At 39.2% G+C, this 24642-nt stretch overlaps 2 protein-coding genes and 1 pseudogene across 3 annotated transcripts in view; all 3 read right to left on the bottom strand.

Annotated features, from left to right (window-relative positions):
- The window catches only part of LOC110067835 (uncharacterized), a 71415-nt gene extending 52949 nt beyond the window's left edge, over positions 1 to 18466 (bottom strand). The window contains exons 1-8 of the mRNA XM_089294150.1: positions 18154 to 18466; positions 7848 to 8081; positions 6581 to 6736; positions 5715 to 5782; positions 4891 to 4949; positions 3274 to 3386; positions 1725 to 1814; positions 593 to 756 (exon numbers count right to left, since the gene is read on the bottom strand). Coding sequence (XP_089150276.1) covers positions 593 to 756; positions 1725 to 1814; positions 3274 to 3386; positions 4891 to 4949; positions 5715 to 5782; positions 6581 to 6736; positions 7848 to 8081; positions 18154 to 18423 — 1154 coding nt within the window. The 5' untranslated portion in view covers positions 18424 to 18466. The remainder of the gene's footprint in view (positions 1 to 592; positions 757 to 1724; positions 1815 to 3273; positions 3387 to 4890; positions 4950 to 5714; positions 5783 to 6580; positions 6737 to 7847; positions 8082 to 18153) is intronic.
- Positions 18467 to 21796: 3330 nt separating this feature from the next.
- Positions 21797 to 23541, bottom strand: LOC110068625 (outer dynein arm-docking complex subunit 1-like). Its single transcript, XM_020776036.2, has one exon. It carries the CDS (start codon positions 23438 to 23440, stop codon positions 21797 to 21799), a length of 1644 nt encoding a protein of 547 aa, XP_020631695.2. The 5' UTR covers positions 23441 to 23541.
- A 660-nt stretch (positions 23542 to 24201) lies between these two features.
- Positions 24202 to 24642, bottom strand: part of LOC110068536 (neurocalcin homolog pseudogene) — a 14444-nt pseudogene continuing 14003 nt past the window's right edge. The window contains exon 2 of the transcript XR_016208849.1: positions 24202 to 24642. This exon is cut by the window's right edge and continues 1133 nt beyond it. The product of XR_016208849.1 is annotated as a neurocalcin homolog pseudogene (transcript).

The raw sequence follows: 24642 nt of genomic DNA, 5'->3' as shown, positions 1-24642 counted from the left end.
TAATCAATAACTCTTTAATATATAACAAGTAAAATTACATATTAGTATTCTTGCATTTTGGTTGGTTGTTATGTATGATCTATTGGAGGACAGACATAATATAGATGTTATGAACATTTTTTTGTTTCTTTATTATATACATAACTATGTAAAACAAATAGATTCCATGGTCCATGAAGGGACACTGAGAAGGTTGGCATTTACTCATGTGACATGATAATCATATCAGGAGTTTATGTCAAGAATTCTGCAGCAAGAGTGTCACCAGTTTTAATTAACTTTATTAAGATTAGAGATTTCAAACTTTTGAATTTTAAGCTATCATTTAGTGAAAATTCAAGGACTTGCAAGGACCTACATATATTCAAGTACTTCAAGTACTTTCAAGGCCTTGAAAAAAGGCTTCTTAAATTCAAGGGTTTGCAAGATGTGTACAGATCCTGGACATACGTGCATACATGTATGCATTTCAGGATCGCTTAGCCCAAGATGCATTAACAAGTTAGCTTGCTATCTGTTGTAAACAAGAACTCTCTATGACTGATCCTGGCCACCATAACTACCAAACTGTAAAATCAAAACATTAGCCTACCTCAGCCATGCAGAAGAGGTATTCTTAGAAAAATACAACACCCTTTCCAAGGACAAGCTATACTTTGTTCCAGTGGTGTCTGAAATGTAGAGATGAGTTGTCCTTCGATCATGTGTCACTGCCAGGAAAACCTGGTTCTCTGAAGCATCAGCAACAAAGAAATCCTACAAAAACAACAACAACAACCAAAAAAACGCAGTGATTTTATTGCAAGCTAGGAAGAGGACCAGATAACAACTTTATCTCCTATCGTGGAATGTTGGGACATCTTCAGCACCAGCACAGATTTTTTCACTAAAATAATAAAACAGTGACAAGGACATCTGTCATTCTGAGGGAAAGTCAAAAATCACACCATGCAAGCAAGCTAAGGCTGAGTCTAGTATATCTGTCACAACAGTCCAGGATTTACACCTAGTTGCAAATTTGTGAAAACTTATGACAATATGTTGTTTTGTCTGCATGTAAGTGTATAAAGCCAGGAGAAATTATGCATTGACATTTAAATCCCCAGTCTCATCAAGTCCATTTTCAACCTCTTTAACTGCATAATCCAAGGTTGAAAATATGACATTAAAATATCTAATATTATATTGTAAGGGAGTGATTAGTGCACTCGTCTCCGGATCGAACGGTCCTTATTGTGTTGTGTCCTCGGGCAAGACAATTTACTCTCACAGTGCCTCTCTCCACCCAGGTATACAAATGGGTACTGGTGAACTTAATGCTGGGGGTAACCCTGCAATGGACTAGCATCTCATCCAGGGGGGAGTAGAAGTAGTCTCCTAGTTGCTTCATGCTACAGAAACTGGGATAAGCTCTGGCCTGGTTGGCCACTTGGCTCGCATGCGGACTTTACCTTTTACCTATTAAAAGTAAAAACTTGTCAAGGTCTGATTGATGATACCCTTGTCTTTGTCCATTGTAGATAGAATATGACTGTACTTGTACTTGCTGATAGTCAACTTGTCTCCACTTTGTTGCCTATTTTCTTAGATTTCTCCAGGCTCATGGTTTTAAAGTTTATCAACAGAAAACTTCTTTATCTCTTCCTAAATCAAATACACTTTACCTGGTTCAACCTTACAATGAAACAATAGAATTAAGTCCAAGGTTAAGTGATCCAATTTACCTTTGTGGGAGAGGATGTAGGAATTTCAGCAAGCCTAAACTGAGTACGGTTTAGTGACACCCACAAATTCCGAGAGCCAGGCTTTGAGGACTAAAAAGAAAAATGCACATTTAATTCACAAACCTCTTCAATGTCTGATAATGCAATTATCATTAAATAATATTTTTTTTTCATGTCCAGTAATACACAAGGAGCAAATGAGTCTGCTTGTTGCAGTAACTCAGTACATACATGTAGAAACAAACTCGTACTTTACATGTAGGAAAGAGGACAAATTTGTGGATATATGTGTCATGAAGTGGTCATTCTCCTAATATGCTTTTTGACTAATAAGCACAATACAATTCACCTGACAAACAACAATACATTATAAGTGAAAAGAGAATTTTGAGTGGAGAATGCTTTTAGTCAGCAAGTTTGATTCAAGTGGATTTAAGGATTTATATCTCAAGATGTTACATTGGAGTTAAGTATACCAAGAGTGAATGTCCAGAATGTATCAACAAAGTGGTGAAACACATGCAATAGGGACTTCATTGATCTGTTTACATCTGGACTCCAGTCAGTGCCGTGGTGCACTGGTGTTCAATCAGTTACGGTAGCAGGTATGGTTGCTATTGGGTGGGGTTAGGTGCCTCGGGATTTGGTGCATGGGCTGTGACCGCTCAGCCATGTGTCCCTTTGCTCTGATCTGAGTTGGTTCACTCAGAGATCCATTCAGCCTGGTGGAGGACTCGTGGCCGAATTGCAGGCAGTGCTTGCCAAGTGGGGGGTCTCACATCATGGGGCTGGGGTTACAGGGTATGTGTTGGGTTTGTTTTCACTGGGCACCTAAACTCCACTTGCGACGAATGTTGTTAATCAAGAAAGTTGTGAAACAATGTACTAAGGAATTTATTGATCTACAGTGTAGTTGTTGGGACATAATGGTTATCTTAAATGTACATAATTTACATACAGGTATAAAATTTTCTAAGCTCTTGTTTGACTGGAAATAAAGTACTTCAAGAATGTTAGAAGTTATTAGCAATGAAGGTAGGCAAAATTAAATCAGTTGCTGAAATACAGTATCAGAAGAATTATGCGCACATTGTACAGAGAAGTATCAAAGGTAATACTTCTGTGTAATAATAAGATAGTTTTCACTTGCCCCTACTTAAATATTACTTGCCCCTACTTAAATATTACTTGCTGATGTGGTGCAGCCAGTACAACATGGCAATCAGAGGACAAATCCGAACAAAGTATACTTGGGTTCCTAACTAATCCATGCTTTCAACTCAATTTTTTACTCATCTTGCAGTCTTAAGTTTTGAAATTAGTTTCTGACTGGAAATTATCATTTTATCAAGCTGACTTTTCAGTAGGACTCACAAGACTACATGTACAGTACATGTACTGGAGCTAATTTCACTTGCCCACCGGGCCACTGAACTTCTATTTTCAGTTGCCCAAAAGCAACCTGGGTTTTTCCTGCCCTAAAAAGCTATCATTATTAATAATTTATTCAACAGAAATACAAAAAGGCAAAACACTGTAAGGCACTCACATAATTTGTAGCGAACATGTAGTTGTCCAGGACTTCAAAGTCAATCACGTTCTTAAACAGTACTATTGCAATGCTGGAAAAATAGTCGGTTTTAACCACATTAGAATCACCACCTGAAAAACAAATTAATGGAATTAGAATTATGATGATTACAGCATTCACTGAACTGCTAAAGGGTTCATAGTCATGTAGAAACGTGCACTAACTATTGCAATGTGATTAATGTACTGTAAGAGCATTCCCATCACCCACCCATCCCCTCTCCTTCCCTACTAGTAAAAACAACATGACAATTTGCCATGTTATGGGTATTATAGGCTCAACTTCCGCCACTCTCTTGTGTCTGGCCTTTGTTGGTTCAGTCTTTGTTTGTTGGTCTTCCACTCCTTGAGTTCAGGAAGGGAGCACAGGCTTGTTTCCCAAACAGCTGCTGGACATCTAGCCAATGGGTATTAATTGCTGTGCTTAGCTCATGCATGTTACACAACTTAGACCCAATATGAGGTAGAGAATTTTAGCGTGTAGTATACACAGTAGCTACAAATTTTTAAATAAGTAATCATGTTTTTCACAGAGCTTTGACGGAAAAGGCTTAAATATTGTTTAAATAGGCAGCTCAATTTGCAATCTTTTTTCTGATGAATCAAAAGTTAGAATAACGTAGCAAAGTTTGCAGCCAAAATTGATCACACAAAACTATGGTGTTTTCCCAAGCAGCTGACAGCTTTTGACAACTCTGTGTACTACTAAAATACAAATGAGGTGAATACGTGCGCATGCATGGAATGCAAAGGAAAAGTCGAGTAGTGAGGAGAGATGAGAGGTAGTAGGGGAGGGGTGGGTTACTTTTTTAACTTTTAAAATGATACCCTGGATAAAAATAGCCTGGATTGGACAACATTTATTTTTACCCGTAACGTATCAAAACAAAATAAGTGTCACATTGCTAAGTGCCCCCTCTCCAATGCATGAGAGTGTCCTTCCTTGTGTTTCAAAAGAAAACTACTTCCCCGGGTGACAAATCAAATCATTAGTTTTTAGGTAATGAAAAGAAGTGAAAGTGAAGGATGATCATTGCAGTAAATTTTCCAATTTAAGCCATTGGAAAGAAGAAGCCTGAAAAAATCAGGGCTTCAACGGGATTCGAACCCGTGACCTCCGCGGAGGTCACGGGTTCGAATCCCGTTGAAGCCCTGATTTTTTCAGGCTTCTTCTTTCCAATTGCTTAAATTGGAAAATTTACTGCGATGATCATCCTTCACTTTCATCTACAACTGCAGTTCATATATGAATTATTTCATATAAACTTCACATCATTTCACTCCTCACAGGAAGATATGAACTCAAAAAATTGACCTTGCTCCCAATGTGTGACTTCATAGCTCAGTTGGTAGAGCATCGCACCGGTATCGCGTAGGTCACGGGTTCGAATCCCGTTGAAGCCCTGATTTTTTCAGGCTTCTTCTTTCCAATTGCTTAAATTGGAAAATTTACTGCGATGATCATCCTTCACTTTCATCTACAACCGCAGTTCATATATGAATTATTTCATATAAACTTCACATCGAAAAGAAGTGAAGACGTACATACTCTACAGCACACAAGTAGCAAGCATACCTTGAACCTCTTCACGCATAATATACAATGTGTTAGCACTGTCCCATGGAGGAATACCCCTGTTGACAGAAAACAATACATTAAAATAAAACAGACATTTTATTACACAGGAGTGGTTCAGTAAAAGGTTCTGATGCAGGCCAGAAGCAGCAACTCAGTGAAAAGTAAACACTGTCATGCTGTTTTCAAGCTTGTGTCTGATACTTTTACCTCAAATGTTAATAAGGTTTGGGATGTTTTGATCTGTACCACAAAATTGTTAATTCTGAATGAAGATAAAGTGACTTCGTTCCCCTTCATTTGTTAAAATTAAAGTGCAAAGTATCATTTAGTTACATGAAAATTTAACAATTTCAGCTGCTGCAAGTTTAGCAGGCTCTTCCGATCTGGTCAATGGCTAAACTCACAAGTGCAGGCTCACAAGAAAACTTGAAGCTTCATTATGGCTGGTTCTTAGACTTCAAGTTCAAAATCAGCTTTTTTTACAGTGGCTTTGAAGTCAGTTAATGTTTCAGCAGTCCCAAGCAGTTTTGTAGTGGTGTTTCAGGCATTCCCCAACTCCAGCCTCTATTTTGTCCTTCCACTGATTTAATCAGTTGACTGATGCCTGGAATGGCCCGGGCTCATGCATGACTGGGTTGTCAGGATTTGCCAGGCATGGTGACAATTTATTCTATCTAGCCATAGTGGAAGCCCCTGGATACCCCATGCAGGCACCTACCTACCATTTAACCTTCCAGTTAACCATATAAATAATTTTCTTACTTACAAATTATCCAAAATTCTAGACTCTGCACTAATCTGAAAAATGCTGACAGACTTACCAATAATATGATTTTACATTCTCATCTTTCAAAGACCACGAAAATCCAAAATCACTGGAATAATAAAGCTGTCAACACACAAAAAAATTATCAAACTTAATAACAACTTCAAAAGGCAAACACTTCAAAGTTAAACCTGGCAACAGTTATAAAAAAGCAAATTTACATGATGAATAATTATTATACACACGGTGTGTAGTTTTAAGTGTATCATCGTCATCGCTCTTCACACTTAAAAAGACTTCAACTTAATCTTATGTTAAGAGCTTTATTTAAGTAGCTCCACTATTAAAGCCATTACGAGGAGGGTCCACACAATGACTTAGCTCATCCTAGACAGAACTGTGTCCTTACTTGTGCAAAACATATCTTTTCATACTGCTTATAAGCTCCCATCCCTCCCCAGATATAATTCTCCCCTGTTTATACACCCACCCAAAAGCCCTTGTAAAGTCGCATACACTCATGACAGGACTAGCAAAATTTTTCATGGTATGAGGGTAGCAACTGAATAGTGGACTAATGATCAGCGAGTTCAACTGAATCAAGTGGTTCAAGTTCGAGTCCTAGCCAGGGTCACTGTGTAGTGCAGACATCTTGGGCAAGACTACCTCTTTGAGTGGACAAGCTTCATGAGCCTGATCCTAATTGATTGGCTTTGCAAGAAGGCAAGTCAACCAATTAACTCATTTATCTCATAGTCCTAGGAACAAGGCCTACACTGTATGTATGTACCTAATATAAATATTGCAATAGTTGTCAGTGATAAATAACAAATAGAAAGCAATTTCTGTCATGAAAATGCTCCCAAGATAACCTTATTAAAATAATACACAGCTCTTGAAAGTGTCTAAAATAAAAATTACCTTTTTTGCTGACTCATCATAAGATAAAACAACATCACTGCTAGCTGAGTGGAAAGAGATCTCATCTGGCTTAAATGACACATGGCTTCGCAGGAATGAGACACAGTCATCTCTTGAGCTGAATATGAGTCTGTGGCGTGTATCCACAAAGAGATACTGAAAGTGAAAAAAACATTTCCTGTTGAAACTACCCTAAGCTTACAATTTATAACAGGAATAACAATTCTTTATTAATAAATAGTAAATGGCAAAAGAAACATACCCAGAGTCATACGTCTGGACTCAATTTTATATAACTAACTACTAAAAAAACTAATTACAAATTACTGTATGATTAATTACAAACTAGGAATGTATGAATAACAATTAAATAAAATTGAAAAGGCATCTGTCCACAAAACAGCGTTCTTGACATTCAGTTCTGACATGTGGCAGGAAGTAAGGGTGTCCCCTTTTCCTATGGCCCCTTGATCTCTGGGGTGGAAGCAATATAACCGCATAACAGCATAACCACACATCAGCTACCCAACATAACATTATACACTAACAAGCTGCTGTACTTGCCATGCTTAGCTTGGTCTGACATTATTAGACCAGAGTCAACCTGTACATGTAAGTCAGTACATGACTGTATTACATGTAAGAAGCAAGGGAATTCAACATAAACAGGGGTTTTATTGAGGGCTGGGCACTGGGCAAATTGACCGGCTGTGAGGATGATTTTGCTCGCCTGGTTTGACCATGTAGAAGAACTATTTTTAGAAGTTCAGTTCCAAAATTTCTGCCACCTGTGAAAACCAGTTGCCCTACTGCTGAAAACATTGACAAAACCCCTGGATAAAACAATACATTTATGACCAAAAATCATCCCAACCAAGATTAATTCTCGTCTGGACAATGACCAGTGCCCTTGGACTGTCAAAAGATTCACAGTCTGAGCTGACAGCTCATTGAATCTAGGTTAGTATAAAATAAAAAAAAGACCTGGAGAAGGGGGTGATATGGGATCCTGGCAGGGCAGGGACTCAGGGGGTTGGGTGGTGTGCATGTTATTCTTTTTAAGAACTCCCAAAAGGTGAAAAGAATTTGGTTTAAAAAATGTTGAAATCATTCATGACCTAAAATACATAATATGTCAATATAAATTAAAACTACTAAATGACATTCTCTGGTCCAAACCATTTAGAATACAGTCATGTACTGCAGCATGTTTACAAATTCTCCCCTTGGCATCCCTCATCCACCAACAGCTTTTAACTATACTAACCTTTGTATTATCTACTGGAGAAGGATAAAACATGTCAATAAGAGCAAAGTCGCCATTCCGTTGCTTAAAAGCATTTGTGCGATTCTCAAAGGTACGACTATAATCTCTTGAAATCCACACATGGCTGTTGCTGTTCAAGCCTGGATTTCTGTCACGTGTCAACACCACAATAGTGTCCCTGCCATCTCCTGCCCAGTGCACATAGGCCATGTAGTGACTGTCATTCAGCTGAAACTGTAAAATAAAACCACATATGTTAACTAGGATTTAAATTTTATTCATACACGTACAAGGACATGTAGGAGGAAGTTAATTTCTGAGCTGAAGAGTCTGACTAATGCAAGTCTTAAAATAATCCTAGTAATTAAATATAGATGATGTCTCTGGGTGAGGACCATAGCATACAAGTGATCCTTTGAGAGGGTAACAAAGTGGGTTTGTGAACCCATTTAATACAGGAATTTTAACACAATTCATGCATCAAATTACACTATTATATGTAGCTACTGTAAATTCACATGCATAAGACACCAATTTTTGCCCTCGTCACAGGTCATGCATAAACCCTTTGCCACCCACGCTAGAGGCTCTACAAGGAATGATTATGACTGCTGACCAATAATTTGTCATTGTTATCTTAAGAAACTCAAGATTCTTTGTCTGAAAGTAAACAAAGGCATGATACAACTGACACATGCAAACTGTATCTGGTTAAATATACACTGGATCACATGTTTGACTGTTCAGTTCATCACTTTGAATGTTCACTCATGAACAGATTACTTGTGAGAATATTCAACAAAATTCAACACCCCAGGCAAAAAGGAACTCGACCATAAAAACCCTGCATTAATTTGATTCACAGCAAAAATTTGCTTCAAATGTAACAACTTGAAAAGATGACAAAGTGATCTATCACTGTAATGAGTTGCAAAATGTTTATTATTAAGGTACATGTACATATAGAGAAGAAGAAATTATAATTTTAATTTTGTTGGAGCCGACTCTTACTGTCCACCTAATGTTGGCATTTTGTACGCCTGTGCTCTCGATGATAAATCTAAACAAAACAAGTACAAAAAAAAAGCTGTTTTGCAGGGTATTTTGACAATAATAAGTCACATATGAAAAACTGACAGGTAGGGAATTAAACGGATCAGTGACATAACATGTACATTAATACTTAGTTCTGAAGACAAAAGATTTTAAAAGTCGGAGCACTCCCTAACTACTTGCAACAGTAGCTTCGTATTGAACTAAACGTATGACAATGAAATGCTGTGACCAATACACATGGGTTATTAACCAAGTGTGGGGTCAGTCAATGGCTGGTTATTGGCCTTCTTCTTTGTTCTTTTTTTGCATGTTTATGCGCAAAAAAGAGCAAGGCCAATATCCTGCGATCTTGACCAAACAATCTTGGTTAACAAAGGATTTATTATATGGCTTATTTTCTTGCAGGAAACAGCTTGTAATCCAGAGTGGGCAAGATGGTGCCATCCTGCCGGCTTGGGAAGCCAGTCACAGCGCAGGGTTTGCACATTTTGCCTGCTCACAGAGCTACATATGTGCATGTAGCCATATAATATTTACTCATACATGTAGACGTCATTACTTACTACTAGCTGTAGTTACACTTGTACAACTTCCAGTAAAATTTAAAAAAGAAGTATTTACAGCTAGAGTGCAACCAATTTGTCATAGAGAAATGATATTTTATAACAAAAACGCTAAAATGTTAAGTTCAAGAGGAAAAAACTCTTGCCAACTGCAGATAAGCTTTAAAGTGCACCTAACCCCCAAAATTTTTTTTCGCTAAAACGAATCTAGACTTTATTTGAAACATTTGGGCGAAGAAATTTTTGAATTTGGTTGAATCCTCGATTTTCTATGCCCTTTCAAAGTTGCGCTTGAAGTGTTTCACGACCGCGTTTTAGGGAGTCTGGGGCGGCGGTACCTGATGACATCTACCCAGGAACCAAACACAATAGCGCCTCAGTCAACTCACTGTATTTGCTCGAGAAAATGGAACACAAAACTAATCGTTCCGATGTATTTTGGGACTAAAACGTCCAAGTTTTGTCTCAGAATCATTTCTTTTTCGTCACTGGAGTCAGAGTTAAGTTTCGATTCGGAAGACTCCGAAATAAACTTCGATCGAGCACGTTCGACAACTGTGAACTCACTGGTTAGAGCTTTGAGAGCAACTTACAATATTTCAAGCGACGAAGGGGAGGACTTCTTTGCGGACGAGCTTCTTGTATATTAGGAATGGAAAGCTAGATACGAAGTGGAGGAGCAGGCAAACGAAAAGCAGGAAAGAAAACTCGAGGACTGCTTTGGATGGTAATTTCGTCAACTAAACATAAGATTCCCACGCGTGTTTATAGCCCGTTTACATTTGTCCTTAGCGAGAATGTATTTTGTCAAGGTGTGATTGTTCTGTTAAATCCAGTTTGTGTTTTACTTTCAGTTGAATGCTTCATGTTTGTAAGAGCGACGTACGTGTTGCAGTATTGGAGACTTGATGACCTCCAAAACATTGGCTTCGATCGATTGAAAATCGTATTGTTTGGACCTGTATTTTTGAAGCTGCGGGAAGCAAGGCGGAAGGAAACATTTCATACAATTACCGATTTAACATTGTCACACGTTTAAGTCGTAATTCCAAATAACCAATGTAAATTGCTCTTAAAGTTTGCAGTGAAATTCGTCGGATAAGCGAAAAGGATGTGTTCCCTAAGCAGTCCGCAGATAATGTTACGCGGTCATATTTTTGACGCTATTGCACAGAATCTTTGTTGCACTGCTGATTTCCAAACCTTCGAAAAACTCTGTGAGTCTAAAAATTTAGTTATCATGTAATTCTAAAGGATTAATCTTCGACTTTCATCTAAATCGAAAGAGAAATAAGTGTTGGTTAGCGTCGTACAGTTGCGATCTATTTACATGTCAGTATAACGCTTATTTATCATGATCAGATCACACAACTTTGCCGGTTATGTTATAAATACTGCGGGATTGGAAGATATAGGTTTGCGGTAGTATTTCTAGAAATTGCTGGTTAGCTTTAAGCAGAAAATTTATGAAAATAGCGTTCGAAAGTCTGCGGAACAAATTCCAGTGAGAGTTCTTCAATGGTTCTCACAGATTCAGTTCGCTTGTTTCGGTTCGACAAAATCAACCATAGTTTACGTCTTTATTGCACCATTAGCTGATCATCGCCAGTAAATTGTACAGCATATCTTTCTTTAAATCTGGAATATTGCTGCAACAGCCGATAGCACCTCTGGAAGGCGTTTCTGCGCACTTTTCGAATGTGTATTGCACTATCCTGAAGGAAATGAGAGGACGTGAGATATCCAACCTTCCTGGGTAGACGTCACAAGAGCCGCTGGACCCATTCTCCTCAAACTCGGTCGTGAAACAAAATGGCACTGTTTTGGAGCTTTTTTCAAGATTTCGCCGGGGCACAGAAAATCGAGGATTTAACGGAATCCAAAAATTTTTTCGCAGAACTATTTCAAATAACAAGTAGATTCGTATTAGCGAAAAAAAAATTTGGGGGTTAGGTGCACTTTAACTGTACATACAGTTAACACACTCTATACTTCAAAGCTTTTAATTTTATAAAAACATTACTAAATATTATAAAGGTATTTTATAATGTATTTCACAAAATTAATTTTAACCAACTATAGTTTCTGTGCTCCAACAAACATAGTCAAATATTACAACAGCCTTTAAGCTTGTTTGTGTTGCAGCCATACTTGATGGTCAATTGTTATAGCAATCTACTTAACAGCTGTGTCTCATCTCTTGAACTTTCTTGATGACTCTCGCACCTGTTACATGAATATGTGACTTTCACGACTATATACCAAATGCGAGGCTAGTCAGGCTGTTTTGTTTTCATAATGCTTCCTCAGAAAACTCTTGCGTCGTCGTCGATTTGGTCTGTTTTATTTCGCTGTGCATATGAGTTGCTATCTTTCTGAATGCCACAAGAAGGGATAGAAATCTTCTGGACACCGTTTGCCTCTAAGGGAAAATACTTGGATCAATGTAATTCGTTGAGATGAAGGAAAGGACTTCATGATCGCCATGGGAACCAAAGTTTGTTCACTACATTTCAGGATAGAAGGTCTTAGAAAAATCATTTAAGTGACGAGCTTATGTGGTTTCTGGTGGTATTCCAACACGATTTGCATGACCAGTACCTTCCCCAAGGTAAAGAAAAGCTCCTCTTGAAGACAACCTCTGTCTCAAAAGAAGAAGTTGTTGATGTCCACCTCCACTCGCACAGAACTGCACGAAACAAATACTATGGTGTAATATCCAAGCGCATGAACTTCAACTGCCCCATCGTTGAAACCAGTGATAGCACTGACTCAAATGACGACTTGGAGCTAAAGCAATCGCTTATACATTTTCTAGAATCATCCAGCCTGAAATGTAACGAAGAAACTTAAACAGTTCCTTCAGCGATCGTGAACTCCTTTCCTTCATCTTTTTTGCTCTCAGAGGCAAACAGGGAAACTAAAAATCATTGTGGAAGATTCCACTTCCTTCTGGTGGCATTCAGGAACACAAAAACGCTTAAGGAGGGGAAAACAAAATGGACAAGACTTTCCTGGGAAGCATTGTCAAAACAAAACATCAAAGCCTGACTTACCTTGCTTTCATGCGACTCATACCTGGATACCCACTGAGTGGTCTGCCATATTTGCATTCCGTGTATACAGTGTACACATGTCATGGTGCAAAAAATAATCACTACATGTTGCTCTCTTCAGAGCTGTTACTAAGGTTTTTAAGTAGAAGGCTGGTAAGAAGTAATACTAAGTACTACATGTAAGTGAAAATAAGCAATATAGTAGTAACTGAGCATTTATGCTCCTCCCTCCCTGGGAAGTACTGACCAGTCTCTGCACGTTTGCTGCAGACATCACGTTGTTTAGTGATATTAAGTATGGCAAGCCGTTTGTAGCAAAATTCAATCCTTGCAATATATGTTTAATCCTTTAAATAATGGTTTTATTTAAACATATAAAGAGGCATTCAATCCAATGGCAAATAAAATTTTTGGTTCAATTCAATCTTTTAATTTTCATGATTCAATCCAATACCTGGAATATTGATTCAATCCAATACCTAAAATATCGATTCAATCCAATACCTGGAATATTGATTCAATCCAATACCTAAAATATTGATTCAATCCAATACCTGGAATATTGATTCAATCCAATACCTCGAATATTGATGCAATCCAATACCTGGAATATTGATTTAATCCAATACCTCAAATATTGATTCAATCCAATACCTCAAATATTGATGCAATCTTCCTGGGCCGAGCGCGGCCAACAAGAACGAGAGTAACCGAGCACTAGAGAGCACTGAAAACATGGCGGGCGAAGGAGAACTAGATTTAGAAGTTGAGCTTCCTAAGTTTCTTGCAGACATCTTGGATAAAACGGAAATAATTTTTGAGAATTTTGACTCACAAGTTGCAGAAGCGCACGCCGAAGTTCTTGTTCAAACCATTAGTCTGCTTAGGTAAATGAGGCAGTGCTACAACCGAGACATAAGGGACACGGAAAATTTAGATTCCATTACTGCCGCTTTTGTAGATGTAAGTTAACTAATTTTTATGTGACAAACATATTTGTTTATTAAAAGCTGTGTGTGCTAGCTTTTTGTGGCAAATAACATAAACTGTGGCAAATTTTGCTACCACATTGGTCTTTGGTATTGTGCATATTTCTGCTGTCCAATCAATACTGGCACACTAAACTTTGAACTGTAAACAAACTTTTTGCTGTGCCGTGTGCACAGTCAAACATGTTTCTCACAAAAACTGCTTGTGTAAACCTGGCTTTAAGTTATTTTTGAAATAAGAACCTTTACATTTTACAAGACAGCAATCATTGAACATTGGGATGTGTTTTAAGTGTTTCAATGTTGTTGTCTCATGTTTTGTATTATTTAACCCACATGTGGTACTTCTTTCCTAAAAACGATGTTTTTCTTGATATTCTATGATAAACATGGCACCAATTTGTTGTGAATATTATCGGGTACCCAGGGCTCAAGGCTAACACTACTGCCAACTAGCCATACATTTCAGTTTTGAATCGTAGATTTTTGCACTTTCACTAGCCAATGTGACAATCATGATGGAATGGAGTACTGGTCTACTGGATGAAAACAAAATTGAGAATTATCCTGACAAAGTAAAACTGATTGAAGAGAATAGAAACTAATGAAAACAGGGAAACTATGAGTGGATCTCATGGAAATAATTGCCTTAATAAGCATATGATAAATATTTAACTATTAAAGGGAGATAAAAGAAAATGCTAACACTGATAAAAGTACATCAGAGATTGAACATAAGCATATTCAAGAAAAGCAGGATTCGTGTTTGTGGGAGTGAAATTTTCTTAGTGATTATTATTAACGTTTTAGATGCAACAAGAAATGTCCAAGATTGACCACCACTCTTGTAAAAAAGTCAGTGAAGCTGTGTATGAAAAAGGCTGGCTGGTGCAAAGTTAGTTTTGGCTAGTGACATGAGTCCTGTTAGTAGCCATTACGCCAGTGCACCAAGAAGTTAGTCTTGTGTCCTGGGTACTTTTGAAAATAAGATAACAAATTAACTTTGCAACAATTTAACATCTGTTTTGATAAGTACCTGAAAAATCTGCAAGGCAGAGTAGTGCACATGGCAGTTATCAAATGCCCTGATTTCTCTTCAGTTTAGTTGTGTTGCTAGAAGTTAGGCATTCTGTAATTCAAGCAGTTTCTGAGTTTTGTATATCAATGAAAAGGAAGATGAGAAAATAATTTACTTGACACAGGGTGAGGTTTTCTGTTGTGAATTGAGTTGCAAAAATACTTTAAGGGCCATAATCTCCTTTACCCAGCCCACACACATGTAGTATTATGCAATTGTCAGTTGCCCAAGTTTAACTGTCACTAGTTCTAGAGCCTCTTGGAAGATGTCTACTCCCATTTGACTTGATTATCTTAAGGGATCTAGCCTTTCCAATACAAATGACTGCACTGAATCAAGTTGTCCCAGGTCAATTTCTTCAACTATAACATTGTTATCACTGTCCAATGGAGTTGGACCATCAGGATCATCACCATAGTATTCAAAATCATATGACTTTCCTTTTGAAAGGGGGTTTTCAGGCTGCATTATATGATTAAGCCACATTTGGTATGGCAACCAGTTTTTTTTCTCTTCTTACCATTTGGTGGTTGAAAGCTTCAGTGAACTGGCAAAGAGCAAGGTTTATCCTTGTTTGAAAAATAAATGTAAGGTGGAAACATGCACTGATTTATCAGTGTCCAGGATGCCTGACAATTCCATACTACAAAAAGTGTAAAAGTACAAGTGGGAAGCACAACGGAAACATCCCTCCACAATCTTTCAATTCGTTGGTTGTGTTGATGGCCCTGCAGTGAAGCTGCCCCTCTCCTCTCTTCTAACCTGCTCTACTGTATCGCACACACCAACGTTTTCAACACCACGATCTACTTGTACTCGAAGGCCAAAATTCTCCGTCTCTCTTAACGGCACCCAGAAACAATTCAAGAACTGTTTCTGCTTTATTGTTGGCACTACATTTCAAAAACGTTATTCTCCGAGAAAATCCGTCTATACAGCCGTGAATTAGTATTTTCCATCGGATCAGAGAGTGATGTCCATCCAGATGCCAAAGCGAATTTACGCACCCCATCTCAAGACAGTATTTTGGGGATCTAATTTTGCTAACCTTTCTCTTATTCTCCTCCATTGAACCCGTAACCCAATGGTGTTGTAATCAGTTGACGGTAACAATCGTAAAATAACGAAACAAACAACGAAGTAACTTAAACGGTTCCAACTCGTACGTTTATTCTCCTCGCGATGACGGTATGCGAATATATGCTTACAACACGATCTCGATAATACGACAGAACAAAACAAAGGCTCAAAATACAAAATCTCGTATTACATGTCAATTGTTAACTCGGGTAACACAACATGTCACAGTCATGCAACTATTAGTCTCTTAACAAATGGACTTAAAGAAACCTGCCATGAATTAAAATTATATCCATACTCTTGAATGATTTCGGTTCCTTATCAGGTACGCTGTCGAAACCCCTCATATCTTCTAAGCCATACCCTGTCAATCTTCTGTGAATTGTCCATCGCCAAACTCCAATCATCTTTGTTATCGTTGTCCAGATGAATCCTAGTCCTCAAAGTTCCTCGAGCACCTCAACAGGAATTTTAAGAAATGGTCTTCCATGATTTCGTCCTTTTTCGCTTTCTATCGTAATGGAATCCGCAGTAACAGTTGACGGAGTAATAGCTCTGCAACGAAACACACTGAGCACATCTACAAAAGCGGCAGCAATGGAATCTAAATTTTCCGTGTCCCTTGTGTCTCGGTTGTAGCAATGTCTCATTTACCTAAGCAGACTAATGGTTTGAACAAGAACTTCGGCGTGCGCTTCTGCAACTTGTGAGTCAAAATTCTCAAAAATTATTTCCGTTTTATCCAAGATGTCTGCAAGAAACTTAGGAAGCTCAACTTCTAAATCTAGTTCTCCTTCGCCCGCCATGTTTTCAGTGCTCTCTAGTGCTCAGTTACTCTCGTTCTTGTTGGCCGCGCTCGGCCCAGGAAGATTGCATCAATATTTGAGGTATTGGATTGAATCAATGTATGAGCTATTGGATTGAATCAATATTCCAGGTATTGGATTGCATCAATATTCGAGGTATTGGATTGAATCAATATTCCAGGTATTAGATTGGATCAATATTTTAGGTATTGGATTGAATCCCCTGGATTGAATCAATATTCCAGGTACTGGATTGAATCAATATTTTAGATATTGGATTGAATCAATATTCCAGGTATTGGATTGAATCATGAAAATTAAAAGATTGAATTGAACCAAAAATTTTATTTACCATTGGATTGAATGCCTTTTTCTATCTTTAAATAAAACCATTATGTAAAGGATTAAACATCTATTGCAAGGATTAAATTTTGCTACAAACGGCTTGCCATAATTAAGCAAATGACCAGTTGGAAACTATTCATTGAAAATGTCCCAAGCACTGAAGCATGTCTGAACAGACATTGAGCAAAATCCACTTGTGGAATAGATTTGGCATATCCAAACTTGTCAAAACATCCATTGATTGCAACTTACAATGAAAGAAGATCACTGTGTCGAGTTAAGAGTGGTTAATCACTATAAAAAGCCTTTTTTAAAAAAATTACTTTTTAGGTAATGGACAAAGGAGAATTAAAACATTTGAGATAGCATATCATCACATTCATAACAATAACAGATTTGCATAATGATGCATACAAGACTCTTTCAATTTTTATTTTTCTCATGCTAATTAGGGTAGTTGTTAGTTACCCTGCCAAGAACTTCAACATTTGAAAACAAAAGGAAAATACTGATGGCAGTCACATAAGGACATTGTACAAGTTTGATGGGAAGACAAACAACGCAGTTGTCAAGAGAGATCATAGCATTAACTACAGTAGGCTCAAAGACCAGCAATACAATACATGTGCCCCCTCCTTATCAACAAATACAAAAACAGATCATTTTGTCATTTTCCAATAGAGATAAAAATACTGCCTGTTCTGATATACTTTAGTACCGTGCACCATATTCAAGTCAACCGCCGGCCGATATCGGATTCCAAATAGCAGACCAATCGAATCACACAAGCACATCTGCGATTATGTAGTTGTTAATTAACTTCTGTTATGTGTACAAAATGAGTAAATAATTTCGTTCAAGTATTTCCAAAGACTTCTAATTAGCGCTAGCATAACTCCAAGAGGCAAATTGGTGGGCAGAAAACACGGATCGCAGCTGTCTAACATTGCTTGATAAAAATCAACATATTCCGACGGTCGCGTACCGTCTGCTACGCACGTCAACATTATTTTCTACTCAACAGGAAGTTTGAACGTTTATTTTGCATAAACTGTTTTAAAAGCTCAAAAAGACACTCAAACAGAATTGAACACTTAGGTTAGAGACTGCATTTAAAGAAAGCAACTTAACGACTAAAAACAGTGTTTGATTGTACAGAACCCATCCGACACGGAAGAAGAACTACAGATGCAGCGAAAACAAGATGACATAATGCGAAATTAGAATATTGCATTCGCAATCACATATGCAAAGCACGCTTTAAGTCGCTTTAACCAGCTCGCACGAATTTACAGCGAAATTTCAGAGCACAAACAACAGAATCAAGTCTTACCTTGGTAGCTTCTGGCTTCATATCTGGGTCTACCACCGATCGTCGTACTCGACGAAACAAGTCGTGCAGATTTTGGTCGCCGCTGGACCGAGACGGTTGTTCGCTCTCAATCTTGAGCAACTTTTTAGGAGAGCCTGGCAGTGGCGAGTCTCTCTGCACAAATAAATGTCTCTCTCTTGACACTGTTGCCACATCTTCCTGGACACTTCCACTGGCTGAGAACAGTAAAGACACTAGGACCACAAAACCTTTTAGCACATCTGTGTCCATGTTTGATGAAAAATGTCGTGTATCCTGAGACTGGTACGAACTTCAGATCACGTGATATTTTAGTCACGTGCTAGACCACGCGCGAAATCGCGCGAGCAAGGATGACTAAGCAAAACTTGTCGGTTGTTGATTAGCTTTGATCAGGAGAGCTGCTCAGCTGAAAAAGTGATAAACTTCGTCACCGACAAATTCAAAAGCTTAAAATGATATAATCTAGCGCGTTTTCGAGTGAGTGAATTTAGTTAAGTCAATATTCCACATTTCGCCGATCCACGGCGTCACCGAGGAGGCAAAATAGTCGGCTGTTCAAAGAACTAAAGGGTATCCAAAAGTGCTCGCAAAAATTAGATGCGCGTTTGCTTGCTCGTGCTCACCAAATTTTTGCAAGTGCTCGCATGCTCGGATTCTCGTTAAGATGTGCTCAATAGTCCACGTTTGCTCCGAAGCTTTCAGGACAAACTTCTCTGATATCTGGTGGTGTTTTCTTTGTATCCAAGTCTCTCAAGGGAGTTGAGGGACCAATAGAAACTTGAAAAATTTGCCGTGAATTTTTGTCATGGAAGCCTGGGCGGCATGTTAGAACATCGAGTATATCAAACGTGATCTATTCCCGTATGGCAAAACTGGGAAACATTGGGGAAGTATGCACGCGCTATGAATGTTTCTGGAAAACATGCTTTCCCGGGCATTCTTCCTCGTTTAGCTGATGTTTTAATTATTGGTACTGACGCACATAAGAATTCCGTCGCGAAAGTCACCCGCAAAGATAGAAATTAATCAGTAGAACCCTGACGTAAAGAACCTCACTATTGATCACTATTACCATGCGGCCTTCAGAGCGTGTCAGAGCGGTATGGCTGCAATTTGTCAGATCCCAGAAGCCTCCAAATGAAGCTTCATTGCGTTGAATCTTTTTCAGTCAATCAGCCGGAAACTAATTTGCCGATCATCGAAACCGACACTCCAAATGCGACTAAATGCCATGTTGATTACATTAACTCAGAATTTTGTAGCCAAAAAAACCTTCCATGTCACAACACTTCAAAGTCTCAGGGAAGCTTTTAGCTTCTTCTCGTGGTGTGTTCACAACGGTTGGGTTAGAAAGCTTTAGATCTTGTAGCTAAATCTCCTTGAACATCCACTCACGGAAGCTCACTGACTCACGTGAAGGTACATGACGAAGTGCTCGCTGCCCGCCACCTGTATTTTCCAAAAGTCCGCCGCTCGCAAGACAAATTTGATCACTGCTCGTGCTCGCAAAAATAGAAGCACTGCTCGCATGCTGTCAAATGCTCGTAAAGACCACAAGGTAGGCATTGAAGTGTGAAGTAACAAACAATGCTGATAACTTGAAAAAAAAAACTTTCAGGTATTGCGAGATAATTATACATATATACAGGGTACCTGTGGACTAACATTAGCTAACATTGGTCAAACATATTAGCTCAGATAAGCCACAAACTATTAAAACCATCTTCGTTCCTAACTTGTTCCTTATTTGCTCTTTCAGCACAAAAGGTTAATGTCTCTCGGTTTTCCATAATTATCGGCAGATTACTGCGGCTAAATCAATTAATTTTGTTTCCATGTTAAGGGTGGAATAGGAGAAATTACATAACCGCAAAGCATAGATAAACAAAGCGTGTAAACAAAATTCAGACTTAACATGATTCGAACCCATGACCTTTGCGATATGCCATACAGCCAAGCTGTGACCAGCTATCATGGGCTATCAAGCCAACTGACAGCTGGTCACGTTAATGTTGTGAGTTCGCACCCGTCTATGGTGAATTACTGCAAGGGAATATATGATTTATTTGAACTGCGGAGAAAGATGTCTAAAGACTTGAATAAGTGCATCTCAGCGATCGTTGCAAGGACGACAACTACGATCGTTGCCCGAGGGGAGTGGGGGGGGGGGGGGGGCTCTCATATGAGAAGGTCGGGGATGCTCGGAAAATTTGAATTAAACCCCTAAAGGTGATCAGTCTGGGCATGACTCGGGCTCTATTTGACCCTGAGATATTTCACTTTTAAAAACCGAAATGATAGCAAAACCCCCATTTAACTTTGACAGCTAAAAATAGCGGTGTTTCGTCCAGAATACCCTAGAAATCCTCGCTTTACACCCCTAAGCGAGACCACGAGCATCTACGACCATTTCTTATGGAACTTTCTCCGGGATATCGCTAACGAGTATTCTTCTTTTCTTCCTTCTTTTTTTTTTTTTTTTTTTTTTTTTTTCATACACATCTGAATGTTAACGGTCCTTGAACTTTATTTTTCAGCAATCCTATACTAGCAATCTGGCAGCAATCCAATCAAAACCCAGTAAAGTTTAGAACGAATGAATAACGCAAATCCTGGAGAAATTTGAGGAAATTAAAGGAGCTCAGTCACGCTTTGCGCATATTGAAAAGTTTAGCCTCAGTTTTTCAAATTCGTCGTTTGTAATCCGTGTCAATCTTCTCCATCCTTAGCCATCCTTGTTCCTTTATGGTTTGTCATTATCTCTTTGGTGTTTTTCTATCTTACTGAACTGTTATTTTCAGGTTTCCTACTATTTAAAGGTAATTTTGTATGTGGCCAAAATAACTCAAAATACCGTGACAGAGCTCTTTTAAGCCTGATTACTCTTGTCTTTTGGCCGGAGACATTGTGTTGTGTTCTTGGGCAGGGCACTTTACTCTCACAGTGCCTCTCTCCATCCAGGTGAATTTAATGATGGGGGTAGCGCTATCGTGATGGACTAGCATCCCATGTAACCAGGGTGGAGTAGAAATACTCCTAAACGATTCATTCCGGGAAGAAACCGGAGATACGCGGCTGTAGTGATGGGCCACTTAGCTCGTACGCAGACTTAGCTTACCAACTGGTCATAGAAACCGAAATGTTACAATAACGAAGAAACACGGGAGAGCCAGAAAGAGGTCAGATGGGGGAAATTGGAGAAAATTAAAACGGATTGCTTTAGGTTAAACTCGAAACACATCGGCCGGACTTTTTTTCAAGTTTAGGTAGCTTGTATAAAAATGTTATTCATGCTGCTCGTAAAACATCCTTCTTTCTTGTGGCCGAGATTTTAGTTGCTACTAAATGACTGCTGCTCGGCCAATTTGGAGTTTAGTACTCATATATAACAAAAAACAGAATCGTGCTAAAAAAGATACTCTGATCTAGAGATTTCCAAAACAAAGCCAGAAAAATTAGGCTCAATTCATTCAGCACCTTTATTAGTTAAAATTGATTAATTAATTAATTAATTATTTTCCACATAAATTAGTTGAAATTCCACTGTTAGAAATAACTGAAAAGGTTACTTGATCAGATAGGGCAGTTTGTTGAATTAAATTTAGTTTCTGAAAAATGTTTATTACGCGCGCTTCCTTTTCACGGGGTACTTCGACACCCCTGCGCCCTTCAAGTTTCCACCCCGCACATTCCCTTGCAATATGAGAGCCTGAACTTCTTCGATGGTCAGTGGTTTAGCATCGTTAGAATACCAGTGATCGCCTTCCTCTTCGATCGGTGGAGGCACGATGGAAATGTTGTCGTGCGCAGGGTGGGGCCCAGCTCCCTGCAGGCCATCTATAGGTGTTTCTCCGGCCTCGCCCATGGACAACTTCACTTTCTGTAGCGCTTTGATCTGTAAGAGCTGGTTGCATTTCTGTTCAATAATTCCGAGATATTGCATGATGTTATTGTCGTCGACGGTCACTCCACCTCCGAGAAGTTCTGTAATGGATGCGCGGTCGCACTTGGTCGAGTTAAAAACGGCTTCGATCTTTGGCTTCAACAGCTCCAGCTGTCTTCTGCTCATCTTGTATTCCTTTTTCACGATTGTTAACTCGTCTGTGGCAGCGCTCATTTTCGCTTCCAGTTCTGTGAGAATTACTTTTCTGCGCACATCGTTCTCGACGCCTTCTCTCTTGATCATCTCGATCTCATCCTTCAAGTATCGAATTTCATCTTGCAAGGTTTCGATTTCCGTATTTGAGTTGTTCACGTAGTTAAACAGCGCGAAGTTTTGATCTTCATTCTCAATAAACGACTCCACCAAGGTGTCCGTGTCGTCGATGCCAGTAGCTTCTTTGATCTTATCGAAGATGTCTTCAAACTTGCTCGCCTCTTGACGCAGCCCAGTCAGTTGAGTTTCGAGCTTCTTAACTGTGCGAGCTGTCAATTCTTCTTCCAGAACTGACACACGATCTTCGGCTTTCGCCGTCATGAATTCGCGAAGTTTCCGATCATGCTCGAGGACGCGCTTGACGTCTTTTATGTCTGCGTTATACATGGCTAGATCTCTTTCCGCGCGCTCGCGCAGTGACGCCATCCTGTGCTGCGCTTCGTCCCTAGCATTGAAATGCGCCGTCGCCATTTCCAAGATTCGATCGATTTCCTTCTTTCCCTCGGAGAGTTCAATCTGCAAACGCCTGTATAGGTCCAGAAACCTTGCTTTATGCCCTTCGATGTGATTGATGTGTTCTCGGAGGTTCAAATTGTCGGTCAGGGCAATGCTAAATTTCTTAGTCATCTTGTCCAACCTGTTCTCCAAAACTCGAGTTAGCTTCATGTTCGCGACGTGTTTCTGATGATAAACATCCTTGCTACCTCCCATTTTCTTACACTGTTGGTTGATCGTCTCACTCATGGCGGCGACTTCGTCTTCAACGCGCGCGACAGCCTCTTTCTCTTCTTTGATTTCTTCCTGAACCTGTACTTCGCGATCAAGAAGATCCGCAATCTTTTTCACGTTTCCTTGATCAAGCAATTCGTTCTGCCGGCTTCTCGCCACCTGAATCATTGCTTCTAGCTCTTCATTGTCCTTCACTAGGGCTTCGATGGCCATCTTTTGTTTCCTCACTGTATTTTCCGTTTGTTCGGTGTAAGTTCTTTTGTCGTTGCGCATACAGCGGTACTGCCGCTGGAGGTGACTCAATTCCATTTGCGCCTCGAGCTGTGCCTCAACTGGATCCACCTTGTCTTCATCCCTAAGGCCTGGCATTTTTCTTCGCATTAACCTCAAGCAGGAAAAAGGACGCCGGGTTAAGCAACAAATCACGCTGCAAATTACACTGCAACACTGTTAAGCAAACCCTTTTGCGAAGTAACAGTGTAGTAGTATTTGTGACGTAAACCTTCTACTGCGTACGCTAATTTCGTGCGTTACGTAGACTCGTTCGCGATCCGCGAGCGCTTCAAAGATTCTTTATTCATCTTCACTCCTTAGCGTACAAATAACTCAAAATTGTTACAAGTACAAAAAAATATCCAACAGTTTTCATACTCTACTAAACCTGTTTAACAGGTTTGTTCCAATCCTGCACGCTCAAAGCAAATCCAGTTTTATTTGGCTTTCAAGAAAGAAAGACTTGGGATAATCTTTTTTCGCTTGGTAGGAATCTTAGTGCGAAGTGTCTCTGCACGTTTTTACTCACCATTAGTATTTTGACTCGGCTTAAGATGTAGCCAAAACCGCGCCGAAGTACTGCAGGACTCGTGAAATATTTAAAGCAACACTACAGGTTAACATTGGCATATAGTTTTCATAGTCATTTTGTAAATCTACACAGATTCACAAAGCTGCCTTATTAAAGCCGTTGGCAGCTTTCATTAAGAAAAGATACGAAAATGGCGCAGTTCGTTAAACAATTCCGGGAAAATCATTGCAAATTAAGGAATATTTGCAGTGCGACGCTCTCCTCTTTTTCCTCTTGGAGCCGGCAGGATGAGCGTCAAAAATCGAGTTGGCTAAGATCATCTCATATCCAACAGGCGCGAGTGGAATAATTGTTTTATTAAAAACGCCCCCAAAATACAGAAAACTAAACTAAAATAAAAATAAAAACGCCCAAGAAATCACGCGTACGCTAACCGTATTTGTAGAGCATGGTATAATGGCTCATAACCCAGGATAGCTAAGCCAATGAAAACTCTCGAATAGACCATTTTACAGTTGTCTGCTCAGTGACCTGGCCGTTGAATGGCAGCGAGGCTGGAGTTGACCTTGTTTTGATACATGCAGGCCTCACTGCTTTTGTTGTGTAGAACAAGTTGTTCTAATGCTAACTAGGTTAATTTACGTGACAAAAGCAGAGAGGACTGTATCTTAAGGAAGGTCACCTCCAGCCTCGCCGCCATTCAAAGGCCAGGTCACCGAGCAGATAACTGTAAAAGGGTCTATTGCGTTATACAATGATCCAGTTTTTAAAAACTGCT

Source organism: Orbicella faveolata, unplaced genomic scaffold (assembly GCF_042242905.1).
Source record: "Orbicella faveolata isolate gen_17 unplaced genomic scaffold, um_ofav_v1 contig_25, whole genome shotgun sequence".
Classification (NCBI taxonomy): Eukaryota; Metazoa; Cnidaria; class Anthozoa; order Scleractinia; family Merulinidae; genus Orbicella; species Orbicella faveolata.
The sequence above is the reverse complement of the archived record's forward strand: the minus strand, read 5'-3'. Positions and strand labels throughout refer to the sequence as shown.

What these genes read in the sequence shown, in the direction of transcription:
- LOC110068625 (XM_020776036.2), bottom strand. Translation starts at nt 23,440, where the DNA reads ATGCGAAGAAAAATGCCAGGCCTTAGGGATGAAGACAAGGTGGATCCA.